This window comes from Solanum lycopersicum, chromosome 2, assembly GCF_036512215.1.
Source record: "Solanum lycopersicum chromosome 2, SLM_r2.1".
NCBI lineage: Eukaryota > Viridiplantae > Streptophyta > Magnoliopsida > Solanales > Solanaceae > Solanum > Solanum lycopersicum.
Window position 1 is genome coordinate 65,390,971 of NC_090801.1, and position 22,478 is coordinate 65,413,448.

The 22,478-nt window shown below is 31.2% G+C and overlaps 3 protein-coding genes across 11 annotated transcripts; all 3 read left to right on the top strand.

The window, feature by feature from the left end:
- Window positions 1-1,797: 1,797 nt before the first annotated feature.
- On the top strand, window positions 1,798-5,020 carry LOC101252845 (zinc finger CCCH domain-containing protein 14). Its single transcript, XM_004233658.5, has 3 exons — window positions 1,798-2,265; window positions 3,269-3,989; window positions 4,189-5,020. Exons 2-3 carry the CDS (start codon window positions 3,273-3,275, stop codon window positions 4,495-4,497), a joined length of 1,026 nt encoding a protein of 341 aa, XP_004233706.1. The 5' UTR covers window positions 1,798-2,265; window positions 3,269-3,272; the 3' UTR covers window positions 4,498-5,020.
- A 6,974-nt stretch (window positions 5,021-11,994) lies between these two features.
- LOC138337028 (F-box/LRR-repeat protein 4-like) lies at window positions 11,995-13,645 on the top strand. The gene has a single exon (XM_069294540.1). It carries the CDS (start codon window positions 11,995-11,997, stop codon window positions 13,369-13,371), a length of 1,377 nt encoding a protein of 458 aa, XP_069150641.1. The 3' UTR covers window positions 13,372-13,645.
- LOC101252555 (retrovirus-related Pol polyprotein from transposon RE1) lies at window positions 12,880-16,797 on the top strand. 9 transcript variants are annotated; one of them, XM_069294547.1, is made up of 10 exons: window positions 12,880-13,015; window positions 13,804-14,506; window positions 14,741-14,872; window positions 15,025-15,076; window positions 15,169-15,224; window positions 15,316-15,383; window positions 15,539-15,820; window positions 16,059-16,267; window positions 16,350-16,390; window positions 16,562-16,797. In XM_069294547.1, exons 2-4 carry the CDS (start codon window positions 14,217-14,219, stop codon window positions 15,074-15,076), a joined length of 474 nt encoding a protein of 157 aa, XP_069150648.1. In that variant the 5' UTR covers window positions 12,880-13,015; window positions 13,804-14,216; the 3' UTR covers window positions 15,169-15,224; window positions 15,316-15,383; window positions 15,539-15,820; window positions 16,059-16,267; window positions 16,350-16,390; window positions 16,562-16,797. The 9 variants fall into 9 exon arrangements, with proteins under 9 accessions (XP_069150648.1, XP_069150647.1, XP_069150649.1 ...); XM_069294546.1 differs by having other exon boundaries at window positions 15,173-15,233; XM_069294548.1 differs by having other exon boundaries at window positions 15,173-15,224.
- The last annotated feature ends 5,681 nt before the right edge of the window (window positions 16,798-22,478 follow it).

The window sequence follows — 22,478 nt, forward strand, 5'->3', positions numbered from 1 at the left end:
AAATAGCCTTAGAAATTAACCAAAGTAGACTTTCTTAATTAATCAAAACTAAACATCATTACGTGAGATAATTCTATCTATATTCCTTGAGCTTTAAATCACATTCGTCATTCACCTTCCTATACTTTGATGCCACGCCAATATTACACTGGACTACCCACCCTGGCCCCTGCAGCTTCCTCTTTCCATCACCCAACAGCTATTTTTTATTTGTTTTTTGTCAGGTGGATCTATTGACATTTAAAAGAAAAATTATAATCCAATGTGGTGATTATACTTTTACAATTTTCATATAATATTAGTTGAAAAAAAAAAAAGGGTTAAAGATAGGAAGAATTTTTGATCCATGCTACTACGGTCTACAAAGAAAGTATATAAAACTAGTTGAAATTATGGAACGGATTTAAAATTTAAATATTATAATCTTGAATTTAACATTTTATCAGAACTTATTAATAATATCGAATTTGAAATATGTATGTTATACTTATTCAATTTTACCTATATTTCAATTAATTCAATAAATACGTGATATCTTTCATCATTAAAAAAACCATACTACTTTGTCCACAAAGATTTGATCATATAAAAAAGGATTGCTTATTGAATTATTTAATTGATTTTTTAACCACACGAAGTCGAACAAAATTACGTAATTGATTATGAAAGGGGTTTGGAATCAAAATGGGTTGAATACATATATATATATTTTTTTTTTTAAAAAAAAAAGTAATCGACTAACCCTGTTCTAAGTCAATTGGGTTAAGATGTTTGATCAATATAGACTAAATAATTAATCATTAAAATTTTTCTTTTTAAATTTATTGAGTTAATTAAAGTACAAGAGAAGCTATATAAAATTTACTTCTTGAATTTTACTTTTTTCATGAATCAAAATGAGCTATATATATTTAATATAATGAACCAAATTTTTAGATAGATTGAATTTAGAGATATCTCGATGAACTAATTATAAATAGATGAATCATTAATCTGTTAAATTTAAATAAGTTGACTAAATTCTATTTTAATGAGTTAATTTTTTCATTCCTAAATTATTTGTTACTATTTACGCCTAAGATGAATGTCCGCATGATACTTGCTTCGTACAACTGAATAGTTGATAACTCTATTATAATCATTGAGATGAACACAAAAATAAAAATAAATTTACAACTTAAATTTCTATTTTCAAGTTAAAGAGAACTTTATATATATATATTTAGTAATGAAATGAAAAATATATGAAGATCGGGGACAAGGCAGTAGTGAAGATGCTTCAAGTTTAATTTGGATCATTACCTGCCCTCTCTTTCACTAAATCATAGTAATAATTAGATTCAAATTGATAGTGACAAATCAATCCTGAATTTGGTGAACAAAGATTAATTAGAACTTAGAAGAAATGTATTATGTTCTGAATGCCTTTATCCAAAAAAAAAGTGTCAATAACAGGTTGGTGACATATAACGTTAATAATAAGTAATTTGCAGCAACATAGGTGTTGACTAATAGTGAGAATTAAAATATACACAACCATATGATAAAAGTCATAAAGAAATAGAATTAGTTAGCTAATTTTAGTTGAGCAGTTATAATCAAATTAGGGGAACATTAGTTTTAAACAATAACTAACTCGTGATACTTGATTAAGCCTTCCGTAACAACTTCTAAACTTCACATAGTATATACAACTAAATATGTGGGCTCCTCCTGCATTTTCATTCTTACATAACGGTTTTGAAAACGATTGAACTACTATCTTTTTATACACATTATAATTTTATTTCATAAATCACACTAATAATATACCCACTCGGTGTAATTTATAAACGTGAAAGTTTTTCGTGAAAATTTAATATAATGCAAGTAACACTAATCTACACTCATATTCAGTGTAATTTACAAGTGAGGTCGAAAAAGAATTATGGATAGACAGTCTTATTCTTTGGGTTGGGAAGGTTGAGAGCTTGTTTCCTGTGAAAAGCCAATTTGACCATCTCAAAATTCCCCGCCAAAAGTTCACCTCCATGCCGTATTATATATACTTGAAGAACTTGTGACCTAAGCAAGCAAAGTTCTTGCTACCCCATCTATTATATATATAATACTGTATCCCCAAAGCACGAGTTATACTTTGTCTCAACAACTCGACGAAGACGTCAATTGCTTTCTCTGCTTCTTTCAATCAAATATTGGATCATCTCTTTCGTCTTAGAATTCAGAAATTACGCAGCTCCATTGTACTAGCACGACTATCTTCAGGTAGATTTTCTGGTGCCTTTTCTCCTCTTCGTGATTTCATTTGATTTTGCTTCTATTAGTGTTATTATGATTCCTAGTTCAAATATCTATGTGAATTCTCGTTGTGTTTTAAGTATTTGTTCACTGCAATTTTGTGAAATTTACTATTGCTGGACTGTGGTGCCTTTTCTACTCCTCGTGATTTCAGTAAGTATTCTATCAGATGTGATTTGCATACTCGTTGTGTCTCTGTTTTATATGCTTCGATTTGTGTTGTGTGATTGGTAGATTCTATATCTATGTGAATTTCCGTTGATTTTAAGTTTTATTTTGTTCAATTCTAGAATATTCAGTACACGAGATGAACTGTACTTGAAGAGCGCTGGTATAAATTAGTGCTTTGGAATGATATTCTGAAATTACTGATAATTTTCGAGTTTAGATTGCAGCGAAATGCTTTTTCTCCTCTTCCTGATTTCATCTTCTAGAATTTTCGTCTGATGCGATTTGGTTATTTGCTACGTTCCTCTCTCTGTTTTGGTTCAATAAATCTTTTGTGAAGGTTTTTGTATCTACTTGAATCTCCGCTGCTATTGAGTAATTGTTCTGTTTAATTCTGGAAAATTGAACTACAGAAGATAGTGCTTGAAACTTCATAGTTGACTGTTTCGAAATGCTTTTCCTAAAATTACTCATCAATCAAATAGCCGTGAGATGTCTTTTCTCCTCTTTGTGATTTCATAGCAGTTGTGAATAAGCCATATGCTTTACTTCTACGTCTCTCTGTTTTGTTATGATTCCATTAATTATATGAGATTGTAGATGAAAAAGGTTTTGTGTGATTTTTAGGTTCATCATCTCTGCGGATCTCCATTATTTTTGAGTACTTGCTCTCTGCAATTTTAGAAAATTTGCTCTACTAGAATCAAATGTGTTTTGAGTTTTTCTGGTATAGTGGTATTGTTGAGCGTTGGAATGTTTAACTGTAATTACTGATCATTTTCCGCTTATACTCTGTTCTCAGCAAAATGCAGAACGAGAATCCTTCAAGTGATGGTCTCAACACCAGCATCGCCGATGCAGCTACAGTCCCGTCCGCCAACAAAAACTATACGTTCTCTGATGCAACTTCACCAGACTTGGCTGACAATCCATTTCTGTCACCTACCTCAACTCACCAATTCGATTCCTCTGAATTCATCCCCAACTTCTACTCAACTTTCTCTCGCAGCTCAAATTCCCCTTCCCTAACCTCCTTTGACGATACTGATGACCTCGTTACCGATGGCCGCCTCCACCAAGCTAGCTACATTCTTGAGTACCAGCAACTCTACAATCGGTACACTCTCTGCCTCGCACATTTGCAGGAATCTATCAAAGAAGTCGAAGCTCTTCACCAGGAGAATGAATCTCTCCGGCTAGTTAACACCGATTTGGATCGACGCCTGAGTCTCCTCACTCAGGCCACCATACAAAACTGTCTTCTCTCTGATTTCAATCGTTTTGGTATGGGAGTCAACCGTGATACTCAAATCTCTGATCCCAGACCTCCGAACATCAGGCAAGGGAGCGTCGTGGAACCTAACCGGCCTGAGCGAAGGAACACTGAACGAGTTTCGCTGCCGAAGAGCATTTCTGTGCGCTCGAGCGGTTATCTCAAGTTGAAAGCACAAGGTGGAAACACTGGAGGTCCCAGCCAGGCAAAAGCTCGGCAAAAATCTACGGTTCCACCCCTAACCGAATCTGTGAGTGAAAATATTCATTCCCCTTTCTTATTCATTTCCGAAAAGATCGTTGGTTCGATTTCAGTCACATCTAATTTGTGAATTGTTAAAATTAACTGCAATCCATAATCTTTGCTTTAGGATTCAGAGCAATGCAAGTTAATTGACAATATGTTCTCTTCTTCTTTTTTTTCTCTTGTTTTCTGGGTTGTGGCTGTAGCAACAAAGAGTGTACGTTCCTGGAAGTAAGAAGGAAGAGGAGGCATTAGAGTTTGACGTTTACAACCAAGGGATGTTAAAGACAGAGCTGTGCAACAAATGGCAGGAGACTGGGACTTGCCCTTATGGAGAAAACTGTCAGTTTGCTCACGGTATCACAGAGTTGCGCCCAGTGATAAGGCATCCACGCTACAAGACAGAAGTCTGTAGGATGGTCCTAGCAGGTGATATGTGCCCCTATGGTCACCGTTGCCACTTCCGTCACTCTCTCACTGAGGAAGAGCGACGAACAGGTCCTGGCCTTTTCTGATGGTTCCATATATCTTTAATTGCTTTTTAGGTGTAAAACTACAATCCTATGTTCAATTTCGCATATTGGTAAATCCCCCAAAAGCAATAAGATGGACAGATTTTCAAAAGTATTACGTGTATAAAATACTTTGGACGGACAGGAAATTATGTAATGAGGGTTATCTTGGAGGTGAAACCTGGCTACCTGCCCAAGTCACAATGCAGTCGCACTGCAAAAATAGGATAAATGTGAACTAGGTTTCTGGAATTGGAACTGGAGAACCATATATAGGGGAAGTCATAATATTTTTTTGGTTGTTCTACTATTTGGAGATGCAGGGAAAAGAAATTGTATAAAATTCTTTTGTAGCTAATATTTCATCGTGTACCAATTGTGACAAGGGCATGGTGCAGGGGAATTAGGTGTTTAAAATCTTGTAATGGTCATGAATTGTTTATGGCAGTAGTCTGTTCAATTGCAACTTGGTTTATGAAGGAGACACGGTTTTCAAATAAAACTGGAAATTTCACTTTGACTTAAATCGACTTGACAAAATTGATTTGCTTCTTTTTCCCCTCTTAATTTGGTTCACTGTTGATTCAGACAGAAAAACAAGAAAATCAAACCAACAAATTGACAATATGTAGATATATTCACTTCTTAAATAAATTCATATATTAAAATAGTTCCAGATTTTGTGTGGTATGAAAATGAACAAAAAGTTGTAACAATTTTAATTTGAAATTTATTTCTTCCATTTTCTTTTATCAATACATGCATTCTTCTTTTGACTTTTAAAATATGTACATAGTAAGTTCTCCTCTCTCGATAAATTGAAATGATTTATAACCAAAAAAAAAAAAAAAAAAGCTCATGGGAAATTGAGCTCCTAATAGTTTGTTACGGTGTGTAACCAAATTGTTATTATATAAATAATTCTTTCAAAAGTAATTCATAAAATGTTTGTGTGTACTAATACATTATTTGTAAATATAAAAGAACTACGAGTATTCTAATACGATCAAATATTTCATTCTTAGCTTTTTCCTCCTCGAAGAAGTTTGTTACTCTCCTATGCTCATGATGTTATTGCTTAATAACTGAAATTACATCAATAACCTGCATTCACGGATGATAAAACTATAACAGATACAACCATGTTTAATCATCTTATGATTGCCTTTCATAATAATTGTAAATTCATTAGTGTTTATTAGCTAATATTTTGACTAACTCAACCAAAAGGAAATGTAAAGAGCATTGTTTAAGAATAAAAGTAAATCAAATATATTTTGAAGTGCTCCGTTCGTCTCATTTTGTACGAGTTAGTTTGATTTAATGCAGAATTTAAGAGACTTTTGAAATTTATAATTTAAAGTAAGCGATAGAAATTTATGTGAATATAAATAATTTCATTAAGAATAAAATAAGTATTTTAACTAAAAATTATTACTAAATATAATAAAAATGTGTCATTCTTTAATAGATTGATAAAAAAAGAATATAAAAAATACTAATTTTTAGATAATACTAACTATGTATTTTTTTTCCGACAATAATTTTTAACATTATTATTTACTACCCAAACAAACATTCAAACAATCTATTTACCATATTAGTATTAGTAGGCGGACCAAAAGGACCCTATTAATTAATTGGAAAATGCTCAAAAATATTCCTGAATTATTGAAAATAGCTTAAATATATTCTTGAACTATATTCTGGCTCAAAAACACCCTTCCAGATGTGTTAAGTGTCACGTGGATAATACGTGGATGCCACATGAACGACAGGTGGATGCCACATAAGCACCAAACAACTAATCGCTAATTTTGCCACACAGACTTCAAAACCCTAATTACTGATTTTGCCTCCACAACTTCAGACATCCCGAGTCCTTTAAACGATTTCCCCTATTTCTCTCTACTTTATACGATCCCCCTATGGTTTCCGGACGCCATTCCATTTCAAAGTTGATTTCACCCATTTCTTCATCTCACTGCTAGGGTTTCGAAGTGGATTTTGCGATTTCAAAGATGTTTTTTTGGTTAGGGTTGCGACTACAGTAAATTTGTTGTTCTGATATGTTAGATTTAATTGAAAATTATTTGTTTCATGGTACGACACTTTATGAGATTTTGTCTGGTCAGTCTACGTGGCATCATCCTCATCATTGCTTCCCATTAAATTCGAGCCGTTCCTTTCTATGTTAGTTACTTCTTCCGAAATTCAGTTACTTCAGTAGCCTTGTTCCGATTTCAAATCCCCACCTCTCCATAATTTTTCTACACTAATATTCACTTCATAACATTTAACTTGTTCTCTCTTGAACTGAAAAGTTGTTGCTTGGCATGGTAACTCATAAGGCTAGCTTTGCGTGCAACCATTATAGATTTCAAAGCCTTTGAGTTGAATCGTGTTTTGGGTTTGCAAAGTTCAATCCCCCCCTGCCCAAACCATCCTTTTCATGAAATTACACATTACCTTCCTCTTTTCTTATTCTTATTACTCTCTCTGCTCCATTTATAAACCATGAGAACCGGGTTTTGTTTTCCGTTAAAGTTCAATAAAACTTGTTTTCTCTCGAGTTGATTAGACTATTGTTGGCACCAGGGGCGGACTCATACACGATATACATAAGGTAAATTTTTTGTATTTCTGTAGATGAATATATTTTGAAACCCCTCAATAACAAATAAAAATAGATAACTCAAATGGTAAGACCCTGAATATTCACCCCAGGTTCGATTTCTTGCACAAACATTTATTTATAGTTTCAGTTTATTTTTATTTAAAAAAATCAGTTCAAAGGGTTCATTTCAAAAGACTTATTTACACATTTATATTTTTATTTTTCGAACGCCTAAATAAAATTCTTGGGTCTGCCACTGGTTGGCATGGCAGCTCAGGTGGGTCTATGAGATCTTAGAATTAAATTTCCATTTCCCGATGTTCCTTCTCCATCTCATACGACTAAGTGATACTTGTAGCCACGACGGATTTCAATGCTTTTGAACCAGTAATGATTTGGCTTAGCAAAGATCAGTTTTTTTCTCACGAAACCACCATTTTGGGTGACACATGACCTTCCGGATTTCTTATTTTTCAGTAGTTTCCACAATATAACTCAAAATAGCAATCAAGAGCTAAAAAACTGTTGCTTGGAATGGCATCTCATGTTCTTCTTTTTATGTTTGTTATTCTTATAAGTTGTTTACTCCTAGTTAGAAATTTAGCCTAGTTTACACCAGTTATGTGTCGCTATAGGCATTGGGATTAAGGTTGATGACAATGGTAAGTATTAACTTTTTGACATTGATCTATTGCATTTTGATGTACAGAAAAATCTGCTCAATTTATTATTTTACTTCATCACCTGAAGTTATACTTTCTCTTAAAGGATTTGATGTCTCACGAGATGTACAGGTGCTGATGGAAGATATGATAATCTTTTTGCAAAATGTTGGACATTCGAAATGACTTTCTAGACTTTGTTTCCCTAACAATCACTGTATAATCTGCAGGTCCTTCAATATTTAGGTTGTCACTTTTGCCCATTTAACCAAATGCAATTTATGATCCTTGTTGTTGCCTTCCCATGGAAAATTCCTTCTAATTTTGTCAAGCTTTTGGAGAACTTCTGTTAGAATAGGGAAAAGGGACATATGAATTATGGATACTGTCCATTACACTATTAATCAATGTAACTCCTCCTCCGAAAGAAAGATACTGCAGTTGCCATATTGCTAGTCTTTTTTCCAAACTTCTCAATAATTCCCAACCAGATTGCGTTAGACATGAATTTTGCACCTAAAGGCAGTCCAGGATAAGTTGTTGAAAAAGACCCTATGTTGCATCACATGATTCGTGCTAGCTTTGCCAGATTAAGCACTGAATTTACTTGATAGATAGTGTTTTTTGACATATTTGTATGTAGTCCAAAGACAACTTAAAAAATGTGCAAGATCAGGTGTAGCTTAATCACTTGCGATCTATGATCTATCTGCTCTATAAAATAGCAAAGTATAAAGCAGATGTGAAACTATAACATTGTTTCTGATGGGACTGCCTACTTTGAAGCCTTCAACCCATACTCCCTTTTTGGAGCGTCTTGGTAAGACCTTCTATGCCCTGAGAAAAAACCTGCAGACCCTCTGTTAACGAGCACAGAGTACTTTACTGTTTTCAGTCTAATTTGATCCCACCTATTCCCAAATCTTATGCTTCTCAAGATTGTGAAGACGGTGTATCCTCTGATATCAAATTTCTTGGGAGGGTTGTTTGGTCTCTTTCTGGCAATCAAATATGTCCAGTTTCTCTCAGCAGGACAAGTGTGAAAGGAAGCTTCTTAATATCTGGAATAGCAAACTACAAGCTCAAGCGGAGTGCACATGTTCATGGAAACTGCGAGATGGAAGCCTGTCGAGGACACATTCTTTCACCTCAACAACGAGAAGAACTGCCATTTGCTACTTCAGCAGAGGCTCATGAATTCACTAATCCACAGTCTCATTCAAATTATATATCTCATAGTATAGTCTAATCATAAGTCCCCGTTTGAGACATTGCCTATTAGAAAACGGTCTGTACATAAACATGTACACGAAAAACTTAAATGGCCTCGACTTTGAAGTCTTCCTCTCACTCTGTCCGTAAGCTCTGTGTTCCTTGGAGTAAGTATTCATGCATTATGGAGTATCTTGTTGTAACATCTTGCAACTTCAAATAGCTAAGAAATTAAAAATAATCATTTTTTGATAAGTATAAGGAAATTTGGAAAATTGATAGCAAGTTAAAAGTGAGTTTTTGGTCAACTTCAAACGGTCATAACTTCTAACTCAGAATGATTTAGGAGTATTTGCAGATATAGTTGGAAAGCCCTCTGTTCAACGTCGTCGAGTTTGCAAAATTTTGAATTTGGACGAGTGAGTTATGCCCTTTGGAAGTTGGGCTGTTGGATCAAGGAAATGTTCAATCCGGGAATTAAAAGGGTAAATTGATCTTTTCTTTATCCAATTAAATTAATTAGTTTTAAGGAATTAATTGGGGTATAAAGCAGACTTGGTTCAGTTTTAGAAAGTTTGCGAAACAAATAATACTGTCATAGCTTCAAACATTAGGTAAATTTCGAGTTTAAATTTAATGGGTTTAATGTTAAAATTTATTTTTTTTAAAAAAACAATTGATTTTAATTTTAACATTTATAATATTTTTAAAAATATTTTCATACGTTCTTTTTGATATTACAAGAATCGATAAAGTTATTATTTATTATTTTCATTTGAACCATCTTTCTTATTAGTATTTTTCTAATTCGAATATTTTTATCATAGCTTATCTACTTCTTTAAAAAAAAAAAAACCTATTTTGAAGATCAATTTTCTTAAGTTGAACACACAAAAATAGAAATAACATTTTTATATATTTCATCATTCTTAGAATTTTACTCCTAAAACTATCTAATCCTTTGTTATATTGGGTCAGTGGGGTGGTAGGACCAAATTGGATGACTAAATTATTGTTATTAAGCTTAGGTGAGTGCGTTGTCTCATGTCAATCAAACAACAATATTGTTGATGCTTGTACAGAAAAATGATCTAATAATGATATAAGTTAAAAAGTTTTAGCACAATTTTTGTCTTATTTTTCATGTTATTAATCTCTAACTTTTATGATCAGATAATTGTAAAGTTTAGATGATTTGTAAGTATATATATATATATATATATATTTTATTTTTTTTAAGAAAAGAACTAATATATAGATGACAGATATATAGTTCTGAAATTAATCAAATTATTTTGCTAAAACAAACAAGACGATGTATATAAATTTATTTTATAACCACAAAATCTAAGTCTTGTTATCTCCTGTATATAGATTAGCAAACCATAAATAATAAAAGATGAAAGAAAAATAAAAGAATTGTCCGGATCCACATAATCCATTGTGTTTCCTTGTTAATCCCCTCAAGTACACTAGGTTGTAGATTAATTTTTCCCAAAATAAAAACGGATTAATCATTAAAGAAATAGTGATACCTCAAACTTCGATAATTTCAACGAACTCAAAATAATAGCAACGAATCACACATATAGACACTATTGATTTAATTTTGTTTGATAAAAAATGTATGCCGACGAAGAGAAGAATTCGATGCAGAAAAATGAGAGATATATAATATCTCTATTTATAGCTAATATAGGGTAAATGTCACAACTCATTTTTTCAGATTTATAGTTCGAGCGATGCAAAATAAAACGAAGGATCAAGAAACGATCCAACCTACCAAACGTGAGGGGCAATTTGTATAAATCATACAAAATTCGATACAAACAAAATAATAGTAGTTGCTTAGGCCTTAGCACATTGTCCATTTCTATATTTGTTCGTGTGCTATTAACTCCTCACATCCATTTTTAGTCGTGGACTATAAAATACGATATAATATATATTTTAATTTTGTATTTGTTAACATAATATTATTGATGTATAAATAGATATTTAAATTTATATAAAATTAAACAAACAAATAAATACACGTGTTCTATGTAACATAATACACATAATAATACACCACGTATAATATGAATTGACATGTATTATGTATGTGTCTGTTTATATTTAAGTTTAAATAAGTTCATGTATCTATTTATGCACACCCAAACTTAGAATCCCTTATATAGATGTCAACCATAGCCAAGTTAAATGATATATTTATGCACACCCAAACTTAGAATCTCTTATATAGATGTCAACCATAGCCAAGTTAAATGATATATTTATGCATTATATCAAAAAATATATATTAATTTTAATTTATTGAGTTTGAAAAACCAAGTGATAATTTATTTTATTTTTAAGGACATGGAGAGGGAGTTATAAGTTGGAAATCAAATCCCTCACTAACTACAATAATAATTTAGATAATCAACCATATAAACTACTAATTTATGAATTGATTCCTAATGTGCTCTTATTATTAACAATGGTTACTTTTTAAAATATTAATTTATTATATTCCATGTATGATATATAATATATAAAAATTATTTTTAAAATTTAATATATTTAGAGAAAATGCACAAGTATCCCAATTAATGTCTGAAATGTTATAGACATGTTTATACTATACTAAGATCCTATTACTCCTAAGCTTATTTTTATAAATAATTTTTCACCCTTTTTCGATCTTATGAACCCAACGCATATTAATATTTTTTTCAAACTAATATTAAATAGACAAAAAAAAGTAAAATATAATATACTAATTTATCCACTTTTAAATTAACATACTTTATCCCGCTAAAATGAGTGACAGGCGGCATAAGATATTGAAAATCTGGGCATTGCTTAACTGTAATAAGTAAGGCATTGTGCCGTGTGTTCCACTTCAGCTAACTGCTCTGTTTCTTTAAAGTCCACAAAACAAATAAATGAATGAGTGGTAGGTAAATAAGGACACCTATAATACAACTCTCTCTCTCTCTCTCTAAAAATTTATTTGTGTTGAGTATGGATTCTATACTCTGTGATGAACTTCTCCAAGAAATATTCCGCCGCCTTCCTCCACCGTCTGCCGCCTCTGTTTCTTTAGTCTGTAAGCGGTGGCTTCATCTTCTTCGTTCTTCAACTACTTCTCTTTCTATCTGTTTTATTGAAACCCCTTTGATCCCTCTTTTCTCATCTTTTCTCAGTTTTCATCCTTTTTTATCTACTCTTTCTGTTACCATTACACATACACTAGATTCCTCTGATCAATTGCTTAATTCCGTTGCTTCTTCTTGCCCTAACCTACGACATCTCCGATTCTTGAATGGCTCTGTTTCTACTTTATCTCTGTTTTCTCTTTCTGTTTCTTGCCCTAATCTTGTTTCTCTTGCTGTAACTCTTTTTAGACCCCTTTCTTTTCTCTGGGTAACCCCTTTTGGCTGTCTTAAAGAACTCTCTATTTACTCAGCTGGAAATTCAGGGGAATTTGATTATGGGGAGTTTTATGGTTCTTGTGAGTTGAATTTGGAGAGTCTTTTGTTGACTGGAATTAAATCAGGGGATAAGGGGGTTGGTTTTTTATGGAGGAATTGCAAAAAGGTAACAACTTTGAAGCTGATAAGCTGTGAAGGGGTTGGTGATCAAGGTTCTTTTTTAACATTTCTTCAGTGTTTAGAGGGTCTTCAAGAATTGGAATTGAGAACTTGTAGGACAATTGCTGATGGGGTTTTGTTGAAATTGGCTGAGAATTGTGCTATGTTGAATTCTTTGTTGCTCTATGATGGTGGTAGTAAAGACGGGTTGTTTCATTTCTTGACCCAAAGCAAATGTCCTAATTTACAGAATCTTGATTTAAGGTTGCCTCTTGATCTTGAAAACTATCATTTGACAGCTGCTGCTGAAAATTTAGGGAGTTTGAGGAGTTTAAGGTTACAAAGTTGCTGTCTTGTTACCGGTGAGGGGCTAAAGATTCTTGGAAATGCTATGGCTGATGGGCTTGAAGAATTGGCTTTGATAAATTGTGATGTAGTGGAAAGAGAATCAGGTTTGTTGACTACATTAGGACAAGATTTGAAAAGATTAAGGAAATTAGACTTGTCTTTTAATGACATGTTACTTGATAAAGAACTTATATCAATGCTAGTATCCTGCAACAATTTGAATGAATTGAAGGTAAGGGGTTGCAAAAAGTTGACAAATTTATCTATGATTTCATTGGCTAAGTGTTGCAAGAAATTACAAAGTGTTGATGCAATGTATTGTTGTGGGATTGAGACACAGGGTGTTGAGTTATTTGTGTTGAATTCACCAAAGTTGAGACTGTTACAGGTTGAGGAAAATAAGGTTTCTGATGTGGCTAAGAGATGGGCATCAAATAAATTCATTGAAGTTGTTGGTTGATAATAATAAGGTTTATTGTTCATAACAAATGCTGATTACTTGTTTGTATATATTTATCACATTGTTAGCAGAGAGGAATCATGTCTCCCCTGCCAAAAAAATTAAATAAATAAAACTGTTGTACAGAACATCACAACTAAGATGCTTGCTTATTTTGCTGTTTATGGAATCACAAGTATTAGGATGGAGTAGTAGTGCAGTTGAATTTAAGTTGTTTGCACTTTTCTTGTGTGTTCCATTAAGTATCAAAGAGATATCATTATTCTTCCATTAACGTATTGGTTCCTTCTCTTTAATTTTATTTTTAAGTTATGCGGTAATTAATACATGCATAACATAAATAGATTTGATATGCTTATTGTAGGTAGTTCTTATTCGAGTGTTTGATCGATAATACTAATGCCTATTGGTTTAAATTATTTATTTGTATAGAGTTCATCATGTTTCCAACAGTTCCCATTGCACTCACACCCCAAAAGTTAGCTCAAAGGGAGGAGGATTGTTCAAACCTTATAAGGAGTCCACCCATCTCATTAACCATTCTGAAGCTTACATCAGTCGAATATGATGGTTTTAGAACTAATGGATAAGGAAGCAGGTTCTAAGGATGAAGATACACTACTTGCTGATCCTACTCAATATCAACGGCTAGTAGGAAGATTGTTATATCTCACTATGACTAGAATTGACATTGCATATGTAGTGCAAGTGCTAAGTCAATTCATGCATAGTCCCAAACAATCTCACATGAATGCTGCCTTAAGAGTAGTGAAATATATAAAGAATGCACCAGGTCTTGGTCTTCTAATGCCCTCTGAAGCTCTGCTGAAGCAGAGTTTAGAAGTATGGCCTCTGTGGTGGCCATGGCGAACTGGTTGATTGGTTTGTATAAGGAGCTGGGGATCAGTGTTGAGGTTCCCATACACCTTTATTGCGACAGCAAAGCTGCTATTCACATTGCAGCCAATCCCATCTTTCATGAAAGAACTAAGCACATTTACATTGTGCGAGACAAGATTATACAAGGTATCATCAAGACTTGTTATGTTTCCACTAAGGAGCAGCAGGCTGATCTATTAACCAAGAGTCTTGGCAGGCAACAACATGAACACTTAATGACCAAACTGAGTTTGAAGTATGTATTCAAATCATCAGTTTGAGGGAGGATGTTGAATAGAAGATATTTTCAGTAATTAGTATGTTTAGCTAATTGTATTCTGTTAGAACTGTCAGTTAGTTACACTGTTAGAAAGTTAGTTAGAGTTGTTACTAAACTGTATAAATATAGTATGTACAGGATCACTTGAGATTATGCTGAAGAATACTCAAACATTTTATTTCGTTCTCTTCTTCTCTTATTACCTTGAAGGTTCTCACATGGTGAAGATCAAGGAAATTCACGGTTCGGATATACTGAAAGAAAGTTCATACTTAGACTGAAGAAACCTAGAAGCAGGAATAGGAGAGGCATTTTCGTTTACAAATGTCAATCTTTCAGAAGGTGTCACTCATGCATCATACTATTCCATCACTTTGCCAGAAACATTTGAACTTGATGCCTTTGATCTTGACCTGAATAGCTGATCTTGCGTAAGATTGTTTTAGTTGCCATCTAGAGTCCGTATGTAGTCATATGTGCATTTTGATTTCCAGGTTTGAGGATACTCATATTAAAAGTCGCAAAGAGATAACTTTGGAAGGTTAGGTATGTATTACTATTCAGTTTTTCACTTAATTTCCTGTTATAATACCTTTTTCTGTTTCATTTTCATCAGTAATGATACTTTTTTCATGTAGCTAGATCAAATACTAACGCGTGAAGATCAGTATGTAGCTATTTTGATTGATGAGAGGTGGATCAGGTTCATCTTTTGCTTTATATTTGCAGGGAATTCTAGATTTATTCACGTATACTATAACAACATTTTGAGTTCGTTTTTACAGGACATAAGGAAGAGTTTGTCAAAATTGGGTGAAGTTTCTGAAATAGGCGCCATACCTGTGGAGACAGAGTAAGAATCTAATTGACTTTAGATGTAGATTTTTTTTCTGATTATTTCCAAGATTTGAATGTGTCTTTTTTACTCAATGTAAAACTTCTTCCCCTAAGAATCACGCAGCACTAAATCAAGGAACTGTTTGTGATGACATTCCTCTGATATTCCAGCAATTGAAATCATGGGTGATCCTGTCCATGAGAGTGTTCCCTTATCACCAGACCACCGTAATGATGTGATTGAACCAGATAGAAATCTGGAGGAACAGATCATTGAAGACAAGGAAAGTGCGAGATGGAAGCCTCTCGAGGACACATTCCTTCCTCTTTGATCATACGGGATAGTAACTAGAGATGCATGTAGACAAGATACCAGTGAATTGCAATGCCAGGAAAAGAAGGATCATGTCTCTTTGGTCACACGGAAACAAAACAAGAGACATAGAAAATGTGGTATGTTATTCGAGCCTTTACTATAACTGTTGGGTGTATCTAACAAAACTTTTTTTTTTTTTGAATGTAATACAGTCAAACCTCTCTATGACGGCGTAGTTTGTTCCAGTATGTTTTGGCTACTATAGCAAAATGTGGTTATTCGAGAACACATAATATAACATATCATGAAAGATCGGTTATATTGCTATAGAGAGGTTTGACACTACTAGCTAACTCAGCTGTTGTAAATTTGTAGGATTATGTGATGATCTCAGCAACGTCTACAAGGAAGACTTCATTTCAGCAAAAGTCAAGATGGCATCTTGGGTAAAGTCTCCCAACTATATTTGAAAATGAATTGGTTATCCATAAAGAGAAAGAAAATTTTCTTCTAGTTCCGCTTCTTGCTCTTCCAATTCAGAAAGACTTGTCGAAAATCTTCCTCACAAAGGATCATGCTTTGATGTGAGTGAATGCTTATATTAAATTATTAGTTAAACTTACTTTGCCTGTTTTTCATCTGATGAATTGCTAAATACTGATGCAGGATCTGAGTTTTCTTGATCAAGATGACGACACTCCCTATTGGTGAGCTAAGAACCTCTATTCCGATAGTGTTGGTCAATTCAATCTTCTAACATGCACCTGAAGTTTGTGTTAATACCCATATGCTAAAGCAAGCAGAGTTTGAGACATTGCCTATTAGAACAAGGTTGCCCCCAATAAAAAATATATTCGTAAAATTGGTTTAGTTTGCAGGATATTCCCTTAACAGTATGATGGTTGCAGAACCGTGGCTGAATGTTTTTCTAGACTGGTAAGTAATCTGCTATTTTTTTTCTTGAGGATGCAAGTCAATTCTCAAATATTGGTGTTGTAGAGGCTATGATGCTCGCACTCTCCGAGTGTCAGATCCTCCAAAAATACATTTTTTGACATGCAACTAGCCGCGTATTTTATGAATCCAAGCAATGTAGTCTGGAAGTCTTCTAATATTAGTGGCGCTTACACTAATCATTTTTATCTCTGGGTGTGATTGAGTTAAGAAAAGAAGTGTATATATAGGGTGTGTTTGGTATGAAGGAAAATGTTTTTCCATGGAAAATGTTTTTCTAGAAAATGTTTTCCTGGAAAACAAGTAGACTTTGGACTTATTTTCTCATGTTTGGTTGTTGAGTAGAAAATATTTTTCGGAAATGACTTTTAGTGTTTGATTTATGAATGAAAAATATTTTTGAGGAATATTTTTTATTTTTACTAGAATACAAAATAATTTATGAAATTGAAAATATTTTTTAAAAATATTTTTTTTTGAGTGGTGGTGATAAGGGGTGGGGGGTAGTGGTGGTGGGGGGGGGGGGGCAGAGGGAGGAGGTAGGAATGAAAAAATAAAAATTTGAAGTTGATGGTATTTTTAAAAAATAAAGTTAATTTTTTGGGGTGGGTAGGGGGCTAGTCCGCGGGGGAGGTAGGAGCTTAAAAATAAAAATTTGGAGTTGAAAATATTTTTAAAAAGTAAAATTAATTTTTTGGGGAGGGGGTGGTGTTGGGGGCAGGGGTAGAGGGGAGGGTGGTAAGAGATCGGTGAAAAAATAAAATTTTGAAATTGAAAATATTTTTTTAAAAATTTATATTTTTCCAAAAAAAAATGTAATTTAAAATTGGAGGAGAGCTTTGGAAGATGTTTCCTTAATTTTTAAGGAAAGTCATTTTCCTTAATTTTGAGAAAAATGAGTTGATTTAGAAAACATTTTTCAAAACTTTTGTCCTAACCAAACATGAGAAAATTGAAAAACATTTTCTCATACTTTTTATCATTTTCAGTTGCACGCGATATGTCCAATGATCATAATATGTGTCTATTGTATGAGGAATTATTTCATCAGTTCCTTAATATATACTTGTTGTATGATCCTTTTTGGAAATTGCCTACACGTGTACGAGAATTGTGGACTTGTTTCTGTATTTTTGACTGATCATTAAAAAAATTTTAAAAAAGAATGTTGTTTAGGCTTTAGGGTGACAAAATTAATTCATACAAATATAAAATATGATTTTTTTATAATTTCGCTTATTAATTTAACTTGACACAAATTGTCTATTTTATTTTTAAGTCGAGCGATATCATATAAATTATTATTATATATAAAAAAAAAAAGGTACGTTAAAAGGAAAAATAATAGAGTTGTAGTGTAGCACCGCCTTTTGCGGGCTCATTGTAGGCGCGAGTTCAAAATATTCCTTTTAAGGTTCCCGCCAGTCGAATTATCAACCGGGCAGTTCGGGCAGAGCAAAATAAAATGAAGTGTTTCTTCTTTTAACATTATTCATTATTTCAATTTTTTAATAAAGAATTTGAGTTTGGAATTTCTTCTTAGAAAAGTATTTCAAGTAAAATAATATATATTCATTGTGTGTACTAAAAAATCTCTATGTATTTCTTAAAACCTTAAGTACGAACAGATATTTTCTTCTAACGTGAACTAAGTAATAGCAATGTTGAAAATGGATACCAAATAGAAAAGCTAATCAAATATACTACGTCACTAATAGTATGGCGTAATTTGTTTATTTATAAACATTACTCTTTATGTAATTTTGTAATACTTTGTCATAACTATATATTTCATCCTATCTCACTTTATTTGGCATTTATAAAATTTACAGATAGTAATCAAACTTTTTAAAAATATTTTTAGTTGTCATTTATTATGACTTATAATAATTCTTTTTTGAAGATTTCATATTTAAATTCACGATCAAATTGAAAAATCATTTGACTTTTGAAATTCAATTTGTACCACATAAATTGAAATATAGAGAGTATTATTTTACACTCATAAAAAAGATTTTTCAATTTTATAATCTTAACTTAAATATTATGTTAAATGTAATGAAATTCATTTGAATCTTATAGTTTTAAACAATCATGTGAAAGAAATAAAAATTATGAGAAAAATTGAAATTGAAGTGGTGCTAAAAAGAAAAGAAAAACTGTTTTTTTTCAATAAAAAAAAATAGGTCATATTTTTCTAAACCAATTGAGATATTAGTTTATACTATTTCTCATATTATAAGTAATCATTTTTAAAAATAGTTGGACCTGTATGTCAGTTTTTAAAATTTATGTATAAATATCACATTCTGCCCATTACATCCTTTTTGATTACTAAAATTTTGTGACAAGACGTGTTCAATTTTGAGTTGGGACTCTACAAATTGTGGTGAACTTAAATTAGTATTTTTGAAGGCTATTCAACACTAAATCCTAATTTATGTCTATATAAAGAATACTAAAATATTTTTAAAAACATCTCAAAAATTTCATAAAGACATCAAAATCTCGAATACTCCACAAATTGATGGATTATTCATATAGAGATGTCAAAATCTAAATCATCCTAGTTCGAGAAATACGCCACTAATTGCCCTCGAATCATGGATAAATTCTAGGAGAGTAGAATCATGGGATCAATAGAATTATACCGGCTGTCTTAATCAATAAAATTTATGTTTCTTCATATTTTATTTTATGGTTAAAATTTATTACAAATTAATTAATTAATTTTCAAAATATATTTACTTCGACTAACCTTGAAAATTTATAATCAACATAGGACTAAAATTTACCTTATTTCTTAATATAATTATAAAGAAATAAAAGTGACTTATAATATGTAACGGAGGAAGTATATTCATGAATTCAAAATCAAAGGATATGAACTAACTAATTAAGTTCCATAGGATTCCTTGTAGGGGCCATGTTTTTCTATTATTTCTTTCACATTTTTCCATGCATATATTTCATTGGATTCCTCTTCTCCTTTATCCAATATACATATATATATGCTCATTAATTAATTAATGTACTTGTTAGAACTGTCTCTCTGAAAATCTTACTTGAACTCATTAATTTTTAATACCTAATAGAGTATGCATGCTAGAGTAGTACTAATAAGAAAATAAAAGAACAGGAACTAAATCTACAAATATAGAGTAAGTTAACAGTTTCTAGAACGTACGTTTACATTTATTATATTTATTACAAGAGAAGAATACAGATTATTGATTTCTTTTTATTACTTTAGAAGAGGTTTCACTTTCAATTTTAAATACATAAACTCTTTGAAATCGACCCCTTAATAGTAGTTATAATCCAACCAAATTACATTATTTTCTCCATAGGTTATAGGATTTATATGATATGATGTTCCTTACTAAGTATTATATGTATAGTTATTTCAAATTTACTCAGATAACTATACTTTTTTAAAGAAAAGTTCGGAATCAAAAGAGTAGAAAAAATTTAATAAATTTTTTAAAAGGTTAATAAAACAAGTTTAAAATTGAAAAACTGTATATCAAATTTTGACTCACATAAGCCAAACACACTCAACTCTCTCTCTCGATTCAAAAATACGTCCTTTCTAATCGAACTAACATTGTAAAATTTAATGTTTGATATCATTTGTTTAAAGTTATAAAATTAAAAAATATTTAATATGCTTGTACATATTTTTATTTTATTTATGTTTTAAATTTCATATCTTGATGAATAAATAATGACTTTAATATCTCATATGATTTGTTTAAAGTTATAAAATTAAAAATTATTTTAATGCACTTACACATATTTAAATTTAGAACCATAAATTTAGGACCCGTTTGGCCATAATATTTGGAAAAAACTTGGCAATTAGTGTTTGTTCATACAATTTGCCATTATTTGACAAATATATTTGGAATATATTCCAAATTCTCAAATACAAGTTTTTTCTAATATTTGGGTCAAATCTCATTATTTGAGATCTTTTGAAAATTAAATTTTTATCCCAAACTTGTATCTTTTCAAAAAAACACTCTCTATAGTAGTTGTTTGCGTTATATTACATAATTTTTTACGTGGAACACCAAAATAGTGATGAAATATTTACTGAATATTAAATAATAATTTGATTGTTGATGAAAATGATGAAAAATTGGCTCAAGGTAACAAAGTCACGTGTTTTGTATACTTCACGATGTATGGAATGATGTTTGTTGCACTCATTTCAAATTATCACATTGTTCTAGTGTCATAGACACCATTTGTTATTGTTGTAACGAACATCCAATTTGACTTGTAATACAAATCTATAGTTAGTTTTGATAGTTTTTAAAACTTATAGGTATGAATCATAATTTTCTAAAAATATGAAATATATTTTTCAAATCCTATAGTCAAACACATGGTGAAATTTCACCAAATTTTCACTCAAATAATATTTGACAAAAATATTTGAAAATCTATGACCAAACACTAACTTAATTTTACTTTATTTTTTGAACTCCCTATCTCGATAAATAAATTATGATGCACGGAGTAGAAGATATTGGGCCATGAAAGATAAGTGTTTGGAGTACGTATAGGCATTATTGGAGTGAGATAGAAAACCTTAATATTAAATGTCTAAACACAATAATTGAGCATTTATTGTAACCATAATAATTTGATTTAATTATAGGAGTATTCGTATGAATCACTCATCTCATTTTGTTACTATCACTTCACTCAATCAAAATAGTAAAAGTAACTTTGCAATTTACTTTTAAGTTGGAGTAATTCATCGAAATACTTTACTATTTTAAATGATTAAAAATTTTGAATTTTAATTTTAACGATATATATATAGTCATTTTTATTATAAAGTCTTGTATTTTGACGATAACCTTTTTTGATACCTTTAATACGTGCTTTATCAGTCCAATTCAAATTTTATATGCTTTAATATAAATATTGATTATAGTAAAAGAAAATTAAAAAAGATTTATATAACTTCTTTCATTCACTTCCACTTGTTTATTGTACTAAACTATATTATCACTTATATTTGTTACTTTTAGTACATTAAGAAAAAAAAAAGATTATTTTTGATATTTTATATTCACACATGATTTACTTTATTTAATATAATTTCTTATAACTTAATATGAACATTGTAAAACTCAAAAATGAATAGGTATGGAGTATTAATTAAGAAGATTAAGATAACTGTAATATCTTCATCTTATTAAATTAAAAAATTATTAATTAAATTTATCCAATATTATCCTTGTAAGTAGTACTTTTTTGAAGTATTCAAATTTGTCTATAAATTTTTAAGATTTTTTAAACTATAAATAAATTTTTTTTTTTTAATTTATGATTTCTTTTAACTTGTGTCTGAAAAAAATCAAATGTGGAATCTTACGGCTGCATCTGCAATGTGCTGTTTCCGATAAGGTAACAATAGGGGGGAAAAATTGCATTTCCCTTTATCCAAAAGGATTAAACTTTAAAGAATCCAATGAAATATATGTTGAATTCAATTCTCCATTTTAATTAATGGGATTTTTTTGCCTTTTAATTGATGGAACTACCTTTTTTTAATTAATTAATTAGTGGAACTTTGTTGATTGTATTTTTCATATTTTTTTATTTTCAAAACTACGCTGATCCCTAGGAAAATTTTAATAAAAATTAAGAATCTTTTCTTAGAAAAATTATAATGAGAATATTCGTAGTCAAATTAAAACCTAGATAATATATTACAAAATTTTTAGAATGAAATCTTTTTTTAAAAAATGAATCTAAATTATTAGTTTGACCAGCAAATTTTTAATGTAGAATGGATAATTTGTTTTTAAAAAAAATAAA

Excerpts from the sequence above, each read along its gene's own strand:
- LOC101252845 (XM_004233658.5), top strand. The coding sequence starts at position 3,273 with ATGCAGAACGAGAATCCTTCAAGTGATGGTCTCAACACCAGCATCGCC. Across the intron at positions 3,990-4,188 it reads TTCCACCCCTAACCGAATCT|CAACAAAGAGTGTACGTTCC; the intron begins GTGAGTGAAAAT and ends TTGTGGCTGTAG.
- LOC138337028 (XM_069294540.1), top strand. The coding sequence starts at position 11,995 with ATGGATTCTATACTCTGTGATGAACTTCTCCAAGAAATATTCCGCCGC.
- LOC101252555 (XM_069294541.1), top strand. The coding sequence starts at position 14,217 with ATGGCCTCTGTGGTGGCCATGGCGAACTGGTTGATTGGTTTGTATAAG. Across the intron at positions 14,507-14,740 it reads ATGACCAAACTGAGTTTGAA|GTTCTCACATGGTGAAGATC; the intron begins GTATGTATTCAA and ends ATTACCTTGAAG. Across the intron at positions 14,873-15,024 it reads AAATGTCAATCTTTCAGAAG|GTTTGAGGATACTCATATTA; the intron begins GTGTCACTCATG and ends TTTGATTTCCAG.